Below are 19,682 nucleotides of genomic sequence, written 5' to 3'. Positions count from 1 at the left end.
AAATGGTTTGGTACTCGAACCTAGCTAAATGCTTGATTGCACCAAAATTTTTCTTTTTAGGAACCGGTGGTATAGGCTGATGGAATCTTATATTTTTTCCACGTCTACCACTTCTAGTAAACAGAAGATGTTGAGATTCAGATTATGTAGAATTATTCAAAGGAACGAACACTTCTAAAAGCTTGACTTGAGTTGTTCTGTGCCTATTGTCGCTGTACGGGATATGTCTAAATATAAAAGAGAAATGCTTATCTCTGTGTGAAAGTACCTGGAAAGATCCTTCGAATGGTGGAGTTAATGGTGATACAATCCAATCTTTTCGAATGAAAACATGGGTAGAATTCTTTAAAAAAGAATGCAAAAAAGAGGTTCGCAGTGAATGATCAGCAGCAGGAGCAGATGTAAGCTTTTCTGTGATATCTCTCGCAGATATTAGATGAAAGTAAACTTTTTATGTGTTTTCTGGAAGGACTGAAAAATTAACCAAATAGTCTTAACCACTTCAGAAGAGGAACATCTTAGGTTTTCCTTAAATACTAATCTCACTCCTAAAAAGGGATAAGCAGAGACTTGCCCCATCGAAGCTTGTTAGGGCACATAATACTTTTCTTTAAAGTTCTATAAAGGAGTTCGACTGTACCATTTGCCATTGAATGATATAGCGTAGTACAGATTATTTTATTCCATGCATAAAAAATAAAATGGCAAGCAATTTAGACATAAGTTGTCGGTCTTGATCACTTGTAATCATAACTAGCATGCCAAACTAGGCTACCCAATTAGCAACGAAGCATTTTGCAACAATTTTGGCAAATATCAAAGTGGGTTTGACTTTAGGCCTTCGAGTATAGCAATAGATGCGGGTAAGCAAGTAATGGTGTAACAGATCAATATTAATGAATGTGTACGAATCTGTGATCAGGCAACTGGAAAAATCTTATTGTGTCTATGAATCTTTGACTTTTGATAGCTGATTCAAGATCATGTCCAATGTTCAACACCCGTGTAATGAAGACCAGCTGAGTCTCTCCCTTTTCAAACCCTTGTGTCCTTTATACCGGGAGGCGAAAGACTACGTAAACTGTCAAAAGCAATCTTTTGATGATTGAAATGCACATACGGTGGCACCAGCTGGCTCTACGCATCACAATGAATAGCGGGAAAAGTATTGTTGAATCAGCCTTTTATTTAACTGAAGCGATGAAAATAAATGAATCTGTCAATCGATTCTGTAGTCCCTGGTATTCTTGTAGAGCTTCAACGATATCCTCCAGATTTGCGGAAGACCTGAAAATGGAATTTATCCGAGAAAGGGTATCAGCTACTACACCAGGTGCGTGTTTAATGTCCGCAGTATAGTGAAAAATATATTCGAGTAGATTTAGCTACCTAAAATAACGGGCATCATGCTTTTTCCTAATAGTGTATACCACTGGACAATGATCTGTAAAACTAGAAAATTATCTTCTATTTCTAACGTGTTGCATTCCAAAGAAGATGACTGATAATACTCTGCAATAGGTACTGTACCTTCTTTCAGTTCGGTGTTTCGATTGGAACAATTTCAGTGAAAAGAAGGACACTGGTCGTGAACAGTCTCAAACATAAACCGCTAATGAAATTGGTTTATCTGAAGGCAAATATACCAAAGTGGCTGAATTGGCGAGGTCATGTTTACACTTTTCGTATGCAAATGTAGATTAATTAGTCCAATCTACCAATTTATTATCCCCTTTCTTAGCATTCTCCAGAAATTCCTGAAGCTTAGTTTTTGCTGTATTAAGAACAAAATTGTGTGAAATGTATCAGGGTGTGCTTAGGTGTGATTTAACATCATAAAAAAGAAACTGATCCTCTGCCTAAAACACATTTAGTAGCAATCAAGGTTAAACCATACAGGAGAAACCTTTGAAAATACAAGTTTAAGATGCATTTATTTTGTTCTCCTTTTTATCGATCTAGGCAATTATGAATAATAAGGTAAATCGCACTCTAAACCTTATAAAGCCTGAAATATAAAGTGATGGAACGGTTGGACTGCTTTTGGCAATCCAAATGGCATAAGACCACATTCAAGTAAACCGAACGGAACAACTTATTACTGTCTTAGGTTTACCATCAGGGTTAAATGGAATTTAGAGGCATGCTATACATAAGTCTAAGGAAGAAAATATCCTCTTACCTTCAAGTAGTTTCGTGCAATCCTGAATATGCAGTACGGGATATCTATGAATCCGGAGTCTTATGATTCGGAACAGTAACTGTCTTCAAAAGTCAATCGTCACCAGCTGCTCATTTGCTTTATAGACCATTAGAGGGCTTGTAAAATGCTTTACCATAGTCTCTTAAATGGACAAATAAATTCCCAGAGACATAAGGTAAAAAATTAAAGTAAAGTAATTTGGAAGTATCGGTCTCAGCATAGGTTTCTTCGATATTAGACAATATAACTGAGAAAAAATTATTTGATGTATCGTGCTATATGCTTATGTATAATATATATATATATATATATATATATATATATATATATATATATATATATATATATATATATATATATATATATATATATATATATATATATATATATATATATATATTAACCGTGTATATTTGTACTGAAATAAATTTAAAACTTTATCTTCTTATGAAATGGCAAATGGTTAATTTTCCTTTATTAGTTAGCAACAAAAATATTCAGGAAAAAATAAATATTGAAATTCTAGTTTTTGTTCTTGCTAAATCAAAGCAAACACTCCCTTTTTTTATATCTTATTTACCTCAGCTCTCCATCAAGCATGTACGTTGCTAACTAATAATCATTAAACTTTATAAAAAAAGCCTTCTGTTATGTAATTTCTTTTGTTAACCAAACACTTTTAAGCTGGGCTTAAAGAAAGTAATTACTTTGATTTTTGAAAAAATTAAGACTCTTTAATGCACTGAGCTATTAGCAATAATCGATTACCTGACTCGTAGAAAATGCAAAACAACTGAAATGTTTTTATGAGCAAAAAAGCAAAAAAAAAAAAAAAAAAAAAGAACACTTAATCTTTCTAGAACCACATTAAAGTTATGTTTCTACAAAACATAATAAGTTAAAAAAATCATTCAAGCAAGCATGAAATAATTTAAAAGTTTGAACAAAAAAGCCAAATTAGCTGCGTATCATAACATTTTATGTATTTTTTTTATATCGGGTAGTTTAAAAAATATTAATTGGAATATTTTTCAATTGTTTAGATTTATTTCTGCAATTAATGATTTTTTTTAAAAACATATATTTAATTTTCGGTTTTCTTTTCTGTTTTGTTAAGATTAAAAAGATTCGAAATGGAGATTGTTTTTTTTTTATATATTTTTAATTCCCTATTTACTTTCTCTTTCAATATGTATTGGAAAAAGTTGTGATGTATAGCCCACTTAATTTTTGACTGATCAGTGTACCATTTAATATTATTTCAAATAAAAAATTTTATTTAAAAAAAAAAAAAAAATTTTAGAATAAAATCTAATTTTTTTTACAAACAATTGTCCTTTTATTAATTTTATAATTTTTCAATGTGGCTCTATGTACTATCATTCAATTGGGGAGTTATAATCTTTGACTAAAGACTAAATATATTGCCTCCTTTTTTCGTCACTCAAGAGATAGATATTTTATTTACTTGCTTTAATTTTAATGAAAAATAGTTTCTTGTAACATTATTTTTTTAATTTTAATATTTTTATTGACTTAAAAACTCACATGAAATGAAACGTTTATATTCATAAATTAATTATGTTTAAATTAATAATTATAAAGTTACGTAGAAACCACGTGAAGATGATTTACTTGGAAAGGATTCTTAACCTCTTTAAAGTTGAAGCCATTTTGAAGTGTGCTTTATTAACTCTATTTCCGGAAATTCTTCACGCAATATATTATAATAACACCAATCATCTGGAATTTAGGAATCAGATTACAGGTAGCACCAGCTTCGAATGTTAGTATCCAACAGGAAAGTTCTAAACAAGCAGCTATAGGGTTCCATATTATTGACATCGTTACCTTGGGTTAGTTCTGCAATGAAACAGCTATAAGGCAGTTGAGCTTAGAATTGTGTACTTGCAACTGGAGAAGATGTGAAGTAATTATACCTAACCAGGTTATTTAAAAGGATACATGTTCGCGACGTCACCCGTTTGTGTCGAACCTGATTGGCTTTTGAATTGACAAATGCCGCAATTTATCTACGATGACGTCACTTGCAGGTATCCAATTGTATAACTTCATGACTATTGCTTCATTGCATTTTTTCAAACTAATTCAATATGCACTCTTCTACAAGGTGTTTCATAACAAAAAGAAACTTCTCTTTTAGAAGTTGCAGAATTTGTGCAACCTCCTGCATCTTCCGCTGGGAAACAGAGCAAATAGAGTTAACTAGTTCTAATTATCACCTATTTTCACGAGAATATTAATTATTATTTGTTAAATTAATTATGTTTCAAATTTTTCAAGCAACTTTGACGTAATTGTAATTAAATTATTTGTTTGAACATAGCGAAAAACTAAATACAGATAGGGGAGAGTGGGGTCAATTGTAATATTTTTTACTTAACTATTTTTAACTAACAAAAAATCCAATATATTATTAGTATTAATTTACGGACGAGTAAAGTAGACTATCCTCTACTAGAAAAAAAAATAAATACCTGATTTTAAATATTATTATATTAGTTATTAACAATTTTTGACAGTCGTGCCGTTGTTACAATTGTCCCCACTTACGGGGTCAATTGTAACAGTTCATAAATTCAACTAAAACATAGTTAATTATACATATTATCATAGTTGTGATATATTTTTTTATTGATCAAAATAGTAGTGATATTTTAGGAGTAAAAATAATAATGAGCAGAGACCTAAAGGGTTAAACTTTTAACTTTAAGGGGTTAAAAATTTTAATTTATGCTGTGAAAGGTGACAAATAAAATAATGCACATGCAACATAATATAAATGATATAGGAAACTATTGGTGGTTCTTAAAGAGTTAAGTAATGGTTTGTAAACATAAGATTATTTATTTTCAGCTGTTACAATCGTCCCTTTACTTATTTTTACAATCATCCCCAAGACGCCATTTCAGCTTCATTTGTTAAAAACAATGCTAGTTAATTAGCAAAACTAATCTTTTTTTATTGAAATGTTAATTAAAGTGTCCACTTACATATTCGGTTACTAATTTTTACTTGTTTAAACAAAATTACTTTGTTACAATATAATATTCTAATACCAAAAAAAGTACTTGCGTGGCGTGAAAATATCTTTTGTGATGTAACTCTTTCAAAAGTACATAAAAATGGTTGCCATGAGGGGTGTACATGTAGATTTATTAAATACACCTTGTTCGCCACCTATTAACCAAATCTAGAACCCGACACTCGAAATTTTTGCTCTGTTACAATCGTACCCTGTTACAATTGACCCCACTCTCCCCTACAGACTAGATATTTTTGAAATCGTTGAACACTTTTTAATTTATTTTTATTTCCTGTGTGGATAGTTTTGATAATTCTTTCTAGTATGATTTCTTGCAGACTGTGGAGGAGTCGTGTAGAGAACAAAGGATATGTAAAGTCAAGACTTCCCCACAGACCTTTGGGAATGACCCCTGTCCTGGGGTCAGGAAGTATGCAGAAGTTGCTTACAAATGTAGACCAAGTGAGTTTCATCTTAACATCGATTGTTATTTTTTAACGTCTACAAGGAGAAAAAAGTTCTGTTCATTTTTTGGTAAAAAAAAGCATTATTCTGATTAATAAAACTAAACTATACGGTATTTAAGCCATTTATTTGAAAAAATTTCCATTCATTTAGCGGAAACTCTGGTTTTCAGAACTTTATTTCTTATTACCACAGTTTTGGTAAAAAATACAAAACTGAAAAGTACATTTAACGGAATAAATATTTTAGTGCTAACTATATATGCATCATAATAAAATTACCACATTTACCAAATTTTATCGCATATTATAAAAGCATATTTTATTGTTAATTTTACTGAAATTATTACTAAAGTGCTTCTTTAAAAATTACCCAGATTCTGTTGCTGCACAGAGTTATAAAGGCGGTAAAGTTTGCCATGTTCTGGTAGTTTTAACCACATTTTTTCAGTGTAGAGTTTACTTAACACACACTTACATTTCTTTCTCTAAAAAAATTAACGCTTACATTTTAAGAAAATTGAATTATCCTTAATGAGAAATTAAAGAACAGTTTGTACTTAAAATATTAATGCTATGTATTTGAAGCATTGCTTCTGAAAGAGACAGAGAAGTAATCTGGGATTGCAAAGCATTGAGACCAGTTTTTACACGATTTTATTTCATTGGTGAGTATACAAAATGAGCTGAACAATGTATTAAAATAATTGATGCTGAATGAAACAAAGGGTATGTTAAACCGCGAATCTTTCTGTTAGTTCAGAAAATCCTTTGGTACGACGAGGATATAGTTATAAATAAAATAAAATAAATAAATTGTACGCAAACAATTTACTGAGAATACTTTATTACTTTGGATTTTTTTTACAAAATAAAAAATATATAATCAGTTTTATATTTAGTGCTTTACATAGATCAATCATAATGCTAATGATATATGAAACTTTTGAAAGTAATAAAACTTTAAGCCAAAATTTGGGTAAAGTCAAATTTTCAAAGATCTGAAAGAATCTATTGTATGCACATCAGAAGTAAAAACATCCATTTTATTCATATATTTTTCAAAATTGCATGTTTCTAGTTAGAACACCTGCGCAATTTAGAAATAGAATCTATTTTGTTCTTGTCAAAATGTAATAAGAAAATTTTTGTCGCACCACCCCAGAAAAGGTTGACGACCGTTTGTCTTCTTTAATAAGGGTTGCACGAAACATTATCAGTTTCGCTATAAGTTCTTATAAACAGTGAAAAAAATAGCATGGATAATTTGCAGACTAATCATGAAATTATGCGTTATGAATTGCAACCTTAATGATTTGGGAATAGCATTCAAAGTATAAATTAATTAGTAGGAATATTTTTTACTAAGTTAGTTGAAATTAATAAATTTTGAAATTGATTACTTAGAGTTTTCTTTTATCTTCATTTAATACCAAATCCGAGTCATAAACTAAATTAGAATTGCTGCTTGCATCAATTTGCATAAAAGCAAATGAGATAAAATTCATAATATTTCTGAATTGCTTTTTATAAAATTTTGAAAAAGTTTTTAATGCATGTTTCTTAAAGCACACTAAAACACAAAATAAAAATCTAGTTTAAAATAATCATTAATTCTTAATTGAACACGCAACAAAAATGGATTAAAAAATCAAGTAAAATAATCTATCCCCTTTTAAGAACTGTCCCAACGGTTTTAAAACATTTTATATCTTGTCTAGAAAAAGAATTCTTTTTGGGGAAAAAATCTTGATATACATCTTTCAAAATCAAATCATGAAATTGCAAGATCTATCTTCACATCTCTACTCTTACATGCAAATAAAGTAACTCAAGGGACTGGGGAAGTTACCGTAGATCTAAAGTAAAAGATATATGCTTAATGAGAAAAGCAAGAGTTAGCTAAAAGGCTTTGGAAACAAAAATTTGATTATGCTCAACAACAACCCGGCTTAGAGGTACGTCTTTTTTACTACGGTATCAAAAAAGCAAAACAGAAAAAAAAAGAACTAAGACAAAAAATGAAGGTGTGTAGGATTCGGTATTTTGATCAAGTTCCATACAAATGAAGTAGGGGAAAACAGTTCTATTTACTGTTCTAACAAGAACAGAACTTAATCAGTAACAAAAGAATACACAAAATAGATTCAAAGTAGCAGCAGCAGTAATGTCATTGATCGAGAAGATTGTCTTGGCACCTTTTATTTGGCGAGGAAGAGTGGGATCTTATGTGGGATTAAATTATCAGTTTTGTTCTTAAATAATGTCTTTCAGAATTTCATCCATTGTAACATTAAAAATATAAAAAAAGAAACATGTTTTGATTAGGTTTTAATATTACTTTTAAAGGGTTTTTTTAATTCTTGAATAATGGCATATTTAGGAAATAATTTTGATAAACAATAATGAAACGATAATATTGTTTGCTAGATAAAAAATTATAACTCAATAAGAAGTACATTGTGAAAAGTTGGTGCATAGTTTTCACCACTTTTTATGTTGAGGTAAACTGAAAATTTAATCTCAATATGTGAACAATAATGAAACGATAATATTGTTTGCTGGATAAAAAATTATAACTCAATAAGAAATACATTGTGAAAAGTTGGTGCATAGTTTTCACCACTTTTTGTGTTGAGGTAAACTGAAAATTTAATCTCAATATGTAACCAATAATGAAACGATAATATTGTTTGCTAGATAAAAAATTATAACTCAATAAGAAGTACATTGTGAAAAGTTGGTGCATAGCTTTCACCACATTTTGAGTTGAGGTAAACTAAAATTTTTACAGTCAGAGTATTTACATTATTATATTTGTACAGTCAGAATCAGAGAACATTTTTATTTACTCTTTTACTGTTATAGTTTTATTCATTCAATTATTCAAAATTTTGCTTATTTATTTACTGGCAGCAAATATTTTCATGCGCCTTAGAATGAATTTAATGGCTTCAGTGTAATAACATTTCGTTTAAAAACAACTACATTTTTAGTAGAATAATTTCATTTATTTCTATCAAAAAATTGTTATGTTTTCAATTTTATGTAATTTTTTGTACGATAACTGCAGTTTTGTACTTAATAATGTATTTTGTTTACTCCATCACCAAAAATGGGGGCAACTATGTCCTAACAATTTTTACATTAAATAAATATGGAATCACTAGCCCTTGTAGTCTGCTATTTTTTGTCTCTCGGGTACCGCGTTTCTTTTACTTTTTTAATTATCTGTATTTTATTGTCCTATTTTTTCTTCGGCAACTTTGCTTTTATTTACATCTGTTTTGTTTTCTTCACATAAGATTGATGAGTTTTGAGAAAGGGTGTCTACTTTAAAGCTCTCAAAACATATAGACTTTTTCTACCATTTTAATCTATGAAGCAATTGAAATGTTTAAATTTATTGTTTAAGTATATTTTCCTACATTTATTACTTTTATCAGTATCGGTATTCTTGCAATTCTAAGCATTTGTCAAGCACGTGGCGCATGGAGTTAATAAATATATTTGGCAAAATTTTTTAATTATGTATTTATGCCTGAAGCATTTTTAAAAAATGTAAATACAAAATAAAAATTTCATTCTTCTAATATAACCTTAGCATTCTACATTTTTAGGATGTAAAAAAGGATTTTTTTTAAAAAATTCTTAATATATCTTTTAATGGGTTGAAACAACAACACAACAAGCGATGATAATTAAAAATTGTTTACTAGCGAAAAAATGATTCTTCAATAAGTTCTTTGTTTATCTCCGTATTTTTATCATTTTCGGAATTCCAATTAAGTTTCATGAAATTGAAGAAGCAATAAACGATCTTCATTGTTGGAACAATAACAAAAGACTTAATCAGTTATAAATGACTACTAAAAATATCTTCACAATTGAAGTAGCTAAGGTAACATTGATTGTAAGGATTGTTTTCTCATTCTTTTTTAGTTAAAAATGGATGCGTCTGGTTTTTAATTCTTGTTATTAAAGGTTATTGAGTGTTTTAGTTACATATCCATCATTTAAACTGGATTCTGTGTTTCAAAAAAAAATACAAAAATTTAAGTTTTTTTTCAATATTTGATTGTAAATCTTTGTTTATTTTATTCGATAGAAGCGGAAAACTTTCTATTTATAAAAGTAGGAAAATAGCGGGAAAAAAAAACGTTTTTACTTACAAGTGTGTAATTAAATGGAAATTTTATGAATGCGTGCATTATATACATAAGTATTATACAGTAAATGATGGTTTGGGAATTTTATTAAAACCTGCTTTTAAAAAAAGTTTAAGACAATTGCTTAACTTGATAAATATACTTATAGTATCTTATACAATCACACATGGAGAAAAATCTGGTTAAATAACCGTATAGTATGGTAATGACATTTCTTTAAAAAAAACATAATTCTGGTATTTCTGTTTTTTCTAAATGTGCATATTAAGGGCCACAATATAATAACGAAGCCAAAAACAATATCGTGGAAGAGGCGAATTTAAAATAATCGAAAACCATCTGCTAAAGTTAAGTGCGAAAAAAAATTTTTGAAGGTGATTATTGGAGCGACCTCCAAGTTTCGTTTAACAATAAAACTGGTTATTATTGTTTTTTTTAATGCTATTCCCCTCTATTGCGTTTCAATAAATTTGGATAAGATTTTGTTTTTTTTCCCTCGCAAACAAATAACTTCGAGCATACTTATGTTTTTCATCCAATGAATCAATAAATACTTCTTATATTTTCCTTCATTCATCTGATAGAAAGTGAAAGGAGATTATTAAAAACACCTTTAAGTTTTATCCAGGTATGAAGCTTTTTAATTTATTTATTTATTTTTAATTTTATTTTTTTATTTCCAATGAGCTGCACAAGTGCGCACACATGAGCAGATCTAGTGCGTTCTCCAGAAGTGGTATCCACTATTTCAGGACCACCACAATGGGTGAGATACAGTTGGCCATGTTAATTTGGACGTCAAATTTCTGCCACACTAGATGGCAGCACCGAGACTCTTATTTGGATGCTAAAGTAAACTAGGAATTTAATTTTGCCGGAAATGCCAAAAGCCAATAAGGCTCAAAGATATGAAGCTTAATTTGATTATTTTAATCCCATTTGCCAGAGTTGTGATTAGTTAGATTTTGTTCAGATTTTGTTTCTATATAATTTTCTAAAATACAAACTTGAAACCTAAAATGTGCATAAGATCTTGACTTCATTTAAAAAAAAATATTCATTGAAAACACTATATAGAAAAGATTTCTAAGAATGTACTTTAATATGTTATACACAAAATTTCTGAAAATATACATTGAAGATTGTTTTCGAAAAGATTTTAAAAGTATAGGTTTAAAAACTATATGCAAATTATAAAGAGATTTTTTTACAGTATATCTAAAAATGCGTTTTAATAAAAGTTTACCAAAGGTTTATCCTAAATATGTTTGTACAGTATTAATATGAATATTTTTCACTGTAAAAATACCGGATCAAATTACGATAAAAAGTACCGGCACTCCGAAAAGTCCCTTTTTATCGAAACATGTGACAGAACAAAAAATCTGATGTGACACAATTTTTGTAATAAAAAATTACCGTAAAATCTCTGAATCACTCTCAATAAATAAATATTATTGTAATAATAATTTTTTCCATAAAATTACGGAATAATGCTTTACTGTGAAAATGGATTTTACGAACGATGCATCCAAAGTGCCGATACATACTTTGTACCGGTATCTTTTACAGTGAGCTTGTGGTGTATGGCACTTAAGAAGAACTTCTAATTTAAAGTTTCTGAACTTAAATTTGATTTTATTTATCTATCTGCCCTATTTCAGCACAATTGATTTAATTAAGCAGAATTGAAGTGACATAATAGATTACATTATTTTCTATCAATATTTAATACAGTGTAAAAAAATCCGTAAAATCCATTTCTACCGCAACATGTAAAAAATCTGGTATACCGTAATTTTTACAGTAATGATTTCCGTAAAATCACTAATCTACTCTCATTAAATAAATATAACTGTAAAAATTAAGGTATACAATTTTACTGTAAAAATGGATTATATGGTAAAACGGATTCCACGGATGATGCACCCAAAGTGCCGGAATTTTAAACCATAATTTTATCCGGAATTCTTTACAGTTTATTCGAGGTGTATGGCGCTTAAGCTCAATGACTCGTGGTGCATGGTATTACTTTTCTACTAAACCATTTTAAAGTTTAATTTTTAAATTGCTTATAATTATATTTATATTATTGCTTATAATTGATCCAGAATTCTTTATAGTGAGTTCGTGGTGTATGGCACTTAAGCAGTATGGCTCGTGGTGCATGGTTTTACTTTTCTAGAAGGCCATTTTAAAGTTTAATTTTTAAATTGCTTATAATTCTATTTTTAGATGTCTTCTCGAACAAAGTTGTTTGCGAAGGAGAGAGACTTCGTCTAAGGTGTCACAAGAATCTCCGAATTGTTATATATTCGGCGGCCTTTGGTGCCACCCATTACGGAGTCCCTGAGTGTCCGCAGCCTGAAGGAGAAGGAAGAATAGAAGGTAACTTGTTACTTATTTTATGGATTTCATTTAAAGTTTATTTCTTGCTTAATATTGCTGTTTGTTAAGTTTTTCAGAATTACGAAACGCCTATAAAATAAGATAAGATAAAACTGGGGAAACAAAAATTTTTGAAAAGTCTGAAATATCTCAAACATATATTGGAACGATAGAGTGAAAGTAGTCACATTGAACGTTATACAATGATACCAAACTCGATCTTTCATCCCAAGCCCCTGGTGACGGTAAGTGTGGGGGGGGGGTAACATCGAAATGTTAAATATGAACCCGTATTTTTTATTGCAGATTTGGATTCTTCAGGAAAAGGAACCTTATTTGAGTTGCATGTTTTTGCTTCTAGCTTAGCGGGTGGCGTTGTAACCGAGGGAAAAAAAGAGTAAAAACTGTTAAAAATGGCAAATCTTGAGAGCCATCAGAATAAGAAAATTAAAATTAATCGTTTTTTTTTTAAATTTTCTTCTGGAAAAAAATACAGAATTTTTTTTAGCATTATTTTTTTTTCCAATCTGATGAGACTCGCTCAAGTTACCATCAATTTAAGAAGTTTCTACACTTGTCAATTTTCGTGGCCACAACGCCATATGCAACGCAAAATACGTAAATCGCTTACTCAAATAGTATTACATTTTTCTGGTAAATTCAAATCTGCGACAAAAAATAGGGTATCATATTTAAGATTTCAAAGTTGCCTTCCGTCACCCGGGGTAGGCATACTAATGAGAGAGATTATCTGCAAAAATTCCATTTTACTGCAAAAATTCATTTTGCGCTAATACCGTTTTTTTAAACTAATATTTATTTAGTTAGATTGAGTCAGTGGTTTTACTGTAATTATTACTGTAAAAATTACGTTATACCATATATTTTGCCCCGTAACATGCTCAGGTAAAAATGAATTTTACGGTAAACGGTACCTACGCTTCCTAATTTTTACAGTACTTCTATCGTAATACTTTTTACCGTAATTTAATTCAAAATATTTTACAGTGTAATTTAGAATCTTTTACAAATAAATTTAAATGAATCATACTTTTTTGACAGTTTTTACTGATCTAAATCATGAAACAAGTATCAAGTATAAGTTCGATAGAAAGAAATAAGAATTCTTACGATGGATAATTTGTAAGATATATTACAATGCATTATTACCAATTTTTTGACTAAATAAGAAATTGTTATCATCAGTTTTATTTTATTAAAACGTATTTGGACGTAAATATGTCAAGAAATATATCCCGAAATTGTGAGAAATGTTACAAACTTTTAGTGTTGTTCTTTTATTTTTCTCTAACTGAATTCATTTTTTAAATAATGAACGTAAATATTAAACTTGAGGATTTAACGAAACTGAAAAATGTCGAACAATGAATTAAACAAGCGAACGCTGAAGATTTAAATCCTTTTCGATTGAACGCAACTCATAACATACTTCAAGTAGAAACTGCATATTTCATGCAACAATTCATATCACGGATTTACATAAGTTTCGCCGCAAAAGGAAGTATATTGGTCCTCGCTTAGTTAGTCTTTGGTATTCTATTTTATGTTCGATGAATAAGGAGAATGTTCGAAAGTATATTCCGAATTCAAAAGATGCGTAGCTAGAAGAGGATTGGGGGAATGAATAATTTTAGAACGAATAATATAATATCTGAAAAGAATTGATTAGAAGAGAGGATAAGTTAGAAACGCATAAATGACCATATATAAGAGAAAATGTATTGCTTAAATGATTTTTAAGTTATCTCGATAGTTACTGTAATAATTTTTGACATTTTGTGAATAACAATATCGAATCTATTAAAAGAATGAAGTTATTTTAAGAACTGGGATTTAATTAAAAAATACATACAAATCAATACCAGTGATTAATTTAATCAATCCCTTCATTCTTTCAATGGTTTAATTTAATTATTAGAATAATCAATTCCACGATTTTGAACAAATTACAAGGCAGTTTAGGTATAAAATTAAAATCAGTGTATTAAAGCATGAACACGGAGGGTAAAGCATGAAGTTTTTTAAACATTGGCTGTAGTTGAACAATTCTGTAGTTAGACACTGTTTGTTGAATAAGCATTATATTTTTTCTCCAGTGTCCTGGCTACTTCAGAATATTGAAGCATCTGCTATTTGTTTCAGTCGAGATTTTTAATTTCTCTTTGAAACATCATCGAAAAAAAAAACTTTCGAGTTTTGGTAAGTTGCTCTTAAGGAAATTTTCTGCATCACAAGTTCGAGGGCATTCAAAACACCGTCCAGTAGACAATGCCAATGGTTTTAATCACATCCTTAAATTCCTTTCAATAGTTTTATTTAATTATTAACACAATTAATTCTATGATTTTTTAACAAATGACTAGACTGTTTAAGTTTACAATTAAGATCAGTGAATTAAAGCATGAAGGTTTTAAACACGGCTGTAGTTGAGCAATTCTGTAGTGAGATACTGTTTGTTGTATAAGCATTATATTTCTTCCCAGCTACTTAAGTTAAACTAACGCGTTTAATATTTTTTTTGACATTTTGACACATCAGAAACATAAAAAAAAATCCCTTCGTGTTTTGATAAGTGGCTGTTAAGGAAATTTTCTTCGCCCCCAATTTCAGAGCAATCAAAACAATGCCCAATAACTATCTTTTTTGATACATTATGTAGCAACTGATAAACCTCAACCGTATAAAAAAAATTTAGCCTTTTCGTTTTTTTTCACATTTATCACACGATTGTTATGTTTTGAAATATAATGAAATTACTTATTTCACTTTTTCGTACCATATATTTTTTGAAAGAAAATGTACCAGGTAGGATGTACAATTTTAAGAAGTACTTTTGAAAATCAATGGCCAAGGGTGAAAAATCTAAATTTATGATAAAGATGTTTGGAATATAAGGAACTCAATACAATTCTCTTAATATTTGTTAAAAAAATTTGAAATAAATACTATGGAATTTCATAAAAGGAAAACGCTTTAATTACGATATTTACAATAATTTTGGAAGCCTAATGAAAATTCGAATTGCAACATATCTAATCAAAATATACAACTATAGTAGAGTTGAGTTGTAGGCTGCTGGTAGTTGCTGTTGTTGATACTTCAACAACATTATTTCTTTAGCAACAGTATTTCTTTAAGTAAAAAAGATGATCGTATGCATCAAATTCAGTGGAACAATCTTCGCTTCGATATTTAGTTTCATCCATATTGTAGTGCAAAAAGCGAAAACTCTTAATTTTTTTAAATAATTCATATTGCCTTACTACCATCAACAGTCAAAGTTATTATAAATTAAACGATTTTTAAAGTAGTGCCTATATTAGGTTTAGTGCCCATACTTGAGTATCGTACTAATTTCTAATTTACCAAAAGAATAATTCTTCCTGTGTGAGATAAATTTTAACTAAAATGATGTAGTAAAGAAAATTACATAATTAATTTACTTTCTTAACTACAAATTAATAAATTCTCAACTGATTAATTATGTTAATTTTAACAAAAGAATTATTTAAAGCAAAAAAATACTTATAAAAATTGTATATTTAAAAATTCTAACTATAACATTAAATACATTCCATAGTTTATAACCATTCAATAGTTAAATTTAAAAACAGAATTCCAGTTTTGGTCATAAATATGTTGTTATTATTTGATAAATTGTACTATATTCTATATAAAATGGTCAATATATGAACAAATAATGTAATAAATGATTACAATGTATAACTACTATACATTATTTAGAACTTGAAGGAATTTTATCTCGCTGGTTTAGAAATATTTCAGATAAAATATAGGTAAAAAAATGCATTTGAAGGATATTTTTCAGATATTTTCCTCCAAAAAAAAAGGGGGATCTGACAACATCGAACTACCATTAAACGATCTTGTTACAACTTTTTATTTCTACGATAAAATGATCGATGCTCTAGTATATTGTGATTGATGATTTAAATTTAAAACTCGATATACAGCAATTTCGCTGTATTTTGCGTTACATAACAAAATAAGCTTTGACATATTTTTATATCCAGTATAAATGCTTTTTCCGTGTCTTTCATAGACAAGTTTATTCAAGTTTAAAAATTGCTGGACAAAAAACGGTAAAAATTTAAATTTTTTGTTACAACTTGCATAATAAAGTATGTAGCCAAATTATATCACGATTAACAATTTTGATAACAATAGTTAAGAGGTAATAATAGAAGCTATATTCTCAGAAGCATAGTTTCGACATAAAGCGATAATATTGAAAGCTTAAAATACAATATGGTTCACGTTTGCTATAAACTAGTTAGTCTTCTATTGTACCACATTTCGGTTCAAGCTTACCGTTACTATCCTGTAGCAAGGATTACATTACATGGTGAAATGGTTAAATTTTACACCATATTAAGGATGCAGCTTTTTTTTTTCATTATATTACGTGGTGAAGGATTACAATACATGGTGAAATGGTTAAATTTTACACCATATTACGTGGTGAAGGATTACATTACATGGTGAAATGGTTAAGTTTTACACCATATTACGTGGTGAAAGATTACATTACATGGTGAAATGGTTAAATTTTACACCATATTACATGGTGAAGGATTACATTACATGGTAAAATGGCTAAATTTTGCACCATATTAAGGATGCAGCTTTTTTTTCTCAATTATATTATTTTTCAAAATGCTTCAATACGGTATAAATACCATGCATTTTGATCACTGAAAGGGATGATAATTTGGATTTGGTTTAAAATTGTTAGACGTGGCATAAATATTACAGTAAGAGTTCAGCACGACGAAAACAAATTCTGATAAAATTACCATAATGTATAGTAGTTTTTTGGTAAAAAGCCATGTTTCTGATTAATAAAACAGAAAAATATAGTTCAGGGAAACCTCCATAAAAGTCCACGTATGTGTAGCGACCTCTTCTATTTACGACCACTTTTGGGAGGCACGTAATTTTTTTCAATGGACTTTGATAACCTGGTTTGAGGATAACTTTTAGGAGATACCATCAAAACCTCTAAAAGAGACCGGGCTCAAATAATGAAGCACGATAAAATATCAACAAAACAAATAAGTAGATTCAAATGTGTTCAAAATATTGGTGAGTGGCTCTTATTTAGAGAGGGCTCTTTGACAATCTCTAAAAGAGATCGGAAAGCTCATGTTAAAGTTAAAGTTTGCTAAAGACGATGCTATCTGATGCTATCTATTATTTATTTTTAGAGTTGAAAGTTAGATTCAAAAGTTATTTTAGAAAAAAAGAAAAACAAAGCATCTCAAACAAACAAACAAAACTAAACTAATTTATATGATATAAAATTAAATACAAACTTAAACAAAAACGTAGTTGCGTATTTATTTCAAATAGCTCGATTATTAAAAAATGGTGAATTTGATTTTACATATAATTTTGTCTGTATGGGTTATTTTTATTGAAGCTAAATCTTTTTCATCGATCCGGTTTTCATGATGTCAACACAAGTGACTTTTCCGCAGCAAGAAAATGACACTGAGTAAAATTAAAATCACTTGTAAAAAATCATGTACTTTCGATAGCATTTTGAAGTCAATGGAGATAACCCCTGAGACTCAACCTCCGTTAACAACCATTCAACTGTAGACCATTTAACTGTGGTCACAAAAGGTCACGAGAGGTTTCACTAAGTTTAAATCTTTCATTTGGTAATTTTCTGTTCATATTGTAACTGTAAAGAGTACAGACTTAATAATGAAATATAGATTTTCAAAATTATTGATTACCTCATATTTAGTGTAAAAATACAAAACTGAAAAGCAAATTTACCCAAATAACTGATTTTCATGCCATGCTCTATGGTATTATAGTAAAATTACCAATTTTACTACGTTTACAAAATTTAATCACACTTTATTAAACAATATTTTGCTACTTTGCCGAAATTATTACTAACGTGCTTCAGTTACCGAACTTTTTAGTGTTAACAAAGAGCCAGAAACACGATGAAATTTACTATATTCTGGTAGTTTTTGCTCAATCTGTTTCAAAATACCAACTGTCTATTTCAAAATGTCTAAATTTAAGAAAAAAATATTAACAATTTTAGCATTTCATACTGCTTATTTTTATAATAGAAGTAAGTGTAATAAAAACAATTTTTATATGATGTAAAAATAAAACAAATAGTTTTAAATGTATGGTAATAATTCTTTTTTTAAAAAAGCAGTGGTGGCTTAGGGCAGTGTTCCCCAACCTTTTTATCACCGCGGATCCGTAAGCACTTGATAACTTTACCTCGACCCGCTGAGGGCCGTAGATTGTTTACATTTTATATTATTTTGATTTATTAATTTTAATTTAATTGTATTTAAGCATGCCTTAAAAATCAGATACAGCTACTCCAAAAAATAAATATAAAGCGATTCAACATTTTAGCTTACTGGAACGTTAAAACAATGAGAACCCTGAGCTTGTTTCTTTGCAATGAGGCTGCTCCATCTGGGAGTAATCTGAGACAATGACACCAGAAGTGTGTTGCTTAGGTCCAGTTAATTTCGCTGCTTTGTTTTGGTTGCTATTACTGCAGAAAACCCTGCTTCACACAGATAGGTGGTCGGAAATGCCAATAGGGATTTAAGTGTTGTGATGGCCATGACTTTATCCTGCCATGACTTAAATCCTGAACACCGGCAGAGTTGCTGTCTCGAACGCAGTTTTAAGGCCATAAAGTTGATCTTCTTCTTGCACAGACTTGCTAGATTCGCCCGATTTGTTGACAAATGGGTCGCAGAAGTTCTTCATTAGTTCCAATGTAAATTTCGAGCCACGTTTTCGTGTTTTACTCATACAGGGTGTCTCATTTAAGCGTTTCAGAACTTCTAAGAGGGGTAGGGGTCATCCTGACGACTCGAAATCATATAGCAATGTGGGGTCGGAAATGCTTTCCTGAAGCAGTGACGTACACAGAAACACCATAAAGAAACGAGACCGTAAGTAAAAAATCGTTTTAATAATACATTGAAAAAAGCATAAGGCACATGGGTCAAAGTAAGTGTTCGAAGTTTCTGCCACCGGCGACAATGCACACCTCACATCTCCGGTGCATGGACATCCGAACATTCTGCAATACTCCAGGCATATCTCGAATTTCCCCTGCAGCTACTGAGATTCTTGCAACCAGCTCCCCAGCATTGTCAACAGGGGTATCATAAACCAGTGTTTTCATATGACCCCAGAAATAAAAATCAAGACATGATAGGTCGGTTGACAGAGGAGGCCAACGCACTGGAAAGCTCGGTTGGAACTTTCGAACAACGCCATCTACCGCGTCAGGGAAGCATTTCCGACCCCGCATTGCTATATGATTTCGAGTCGTCAGGATGCCCCCTACCCCTCTTTGAAGTTCTGAA

General features: G+C 29.8%; 1 protein-coding gene across 2 annotated transcripts in view; it reads left to right on the top strand.

Moving 5' to 3' along the window:
* LOC107455518 (protein eva-1) overlaps positions 1-19,682 on the top strand; it is a 267,486-nt gene that overhangs the window by 204,429 nt on the left and 43,375 nt on the right. The window contains exons 3-4 of one of the 2 annotated variants that reach the window (XM_043050992.3): positions 5,573-5,711; positions 12,118-12,270. In XM_043050992.3, coding sequence (XP_042906926.1) covers positions 5,573-5,711; positions 12,118-12,270 — 292 coding nt within the window. The remainder of the gene's footprint in view (positions 1-5,572; positions 5,712-12,117; positions 12,271-19,682) is intronic. The other variant, XM_043050993.3, reaches the window with a different exon arrangement.

The sequence above is a fragment of the Parasteatoda tepidariorum genome, chromosome 5 (assembly GCF_982258835.1).
Source record: "Parasteatoda tepidariorum strain Cologne lab strain chromosome 5, Ptep-v5.0, whole genome shotgun sequence".
Lineage (NCBI taxonomy): Eukaryota > Metazoa > Arthropoda > Arachnida > Araneae > Theridiidae > Parasteatoda > Parasteatoda tepidariorum.
This window is presented reverse-complemented; position numbering and strand designations above follow the sequence as displayed.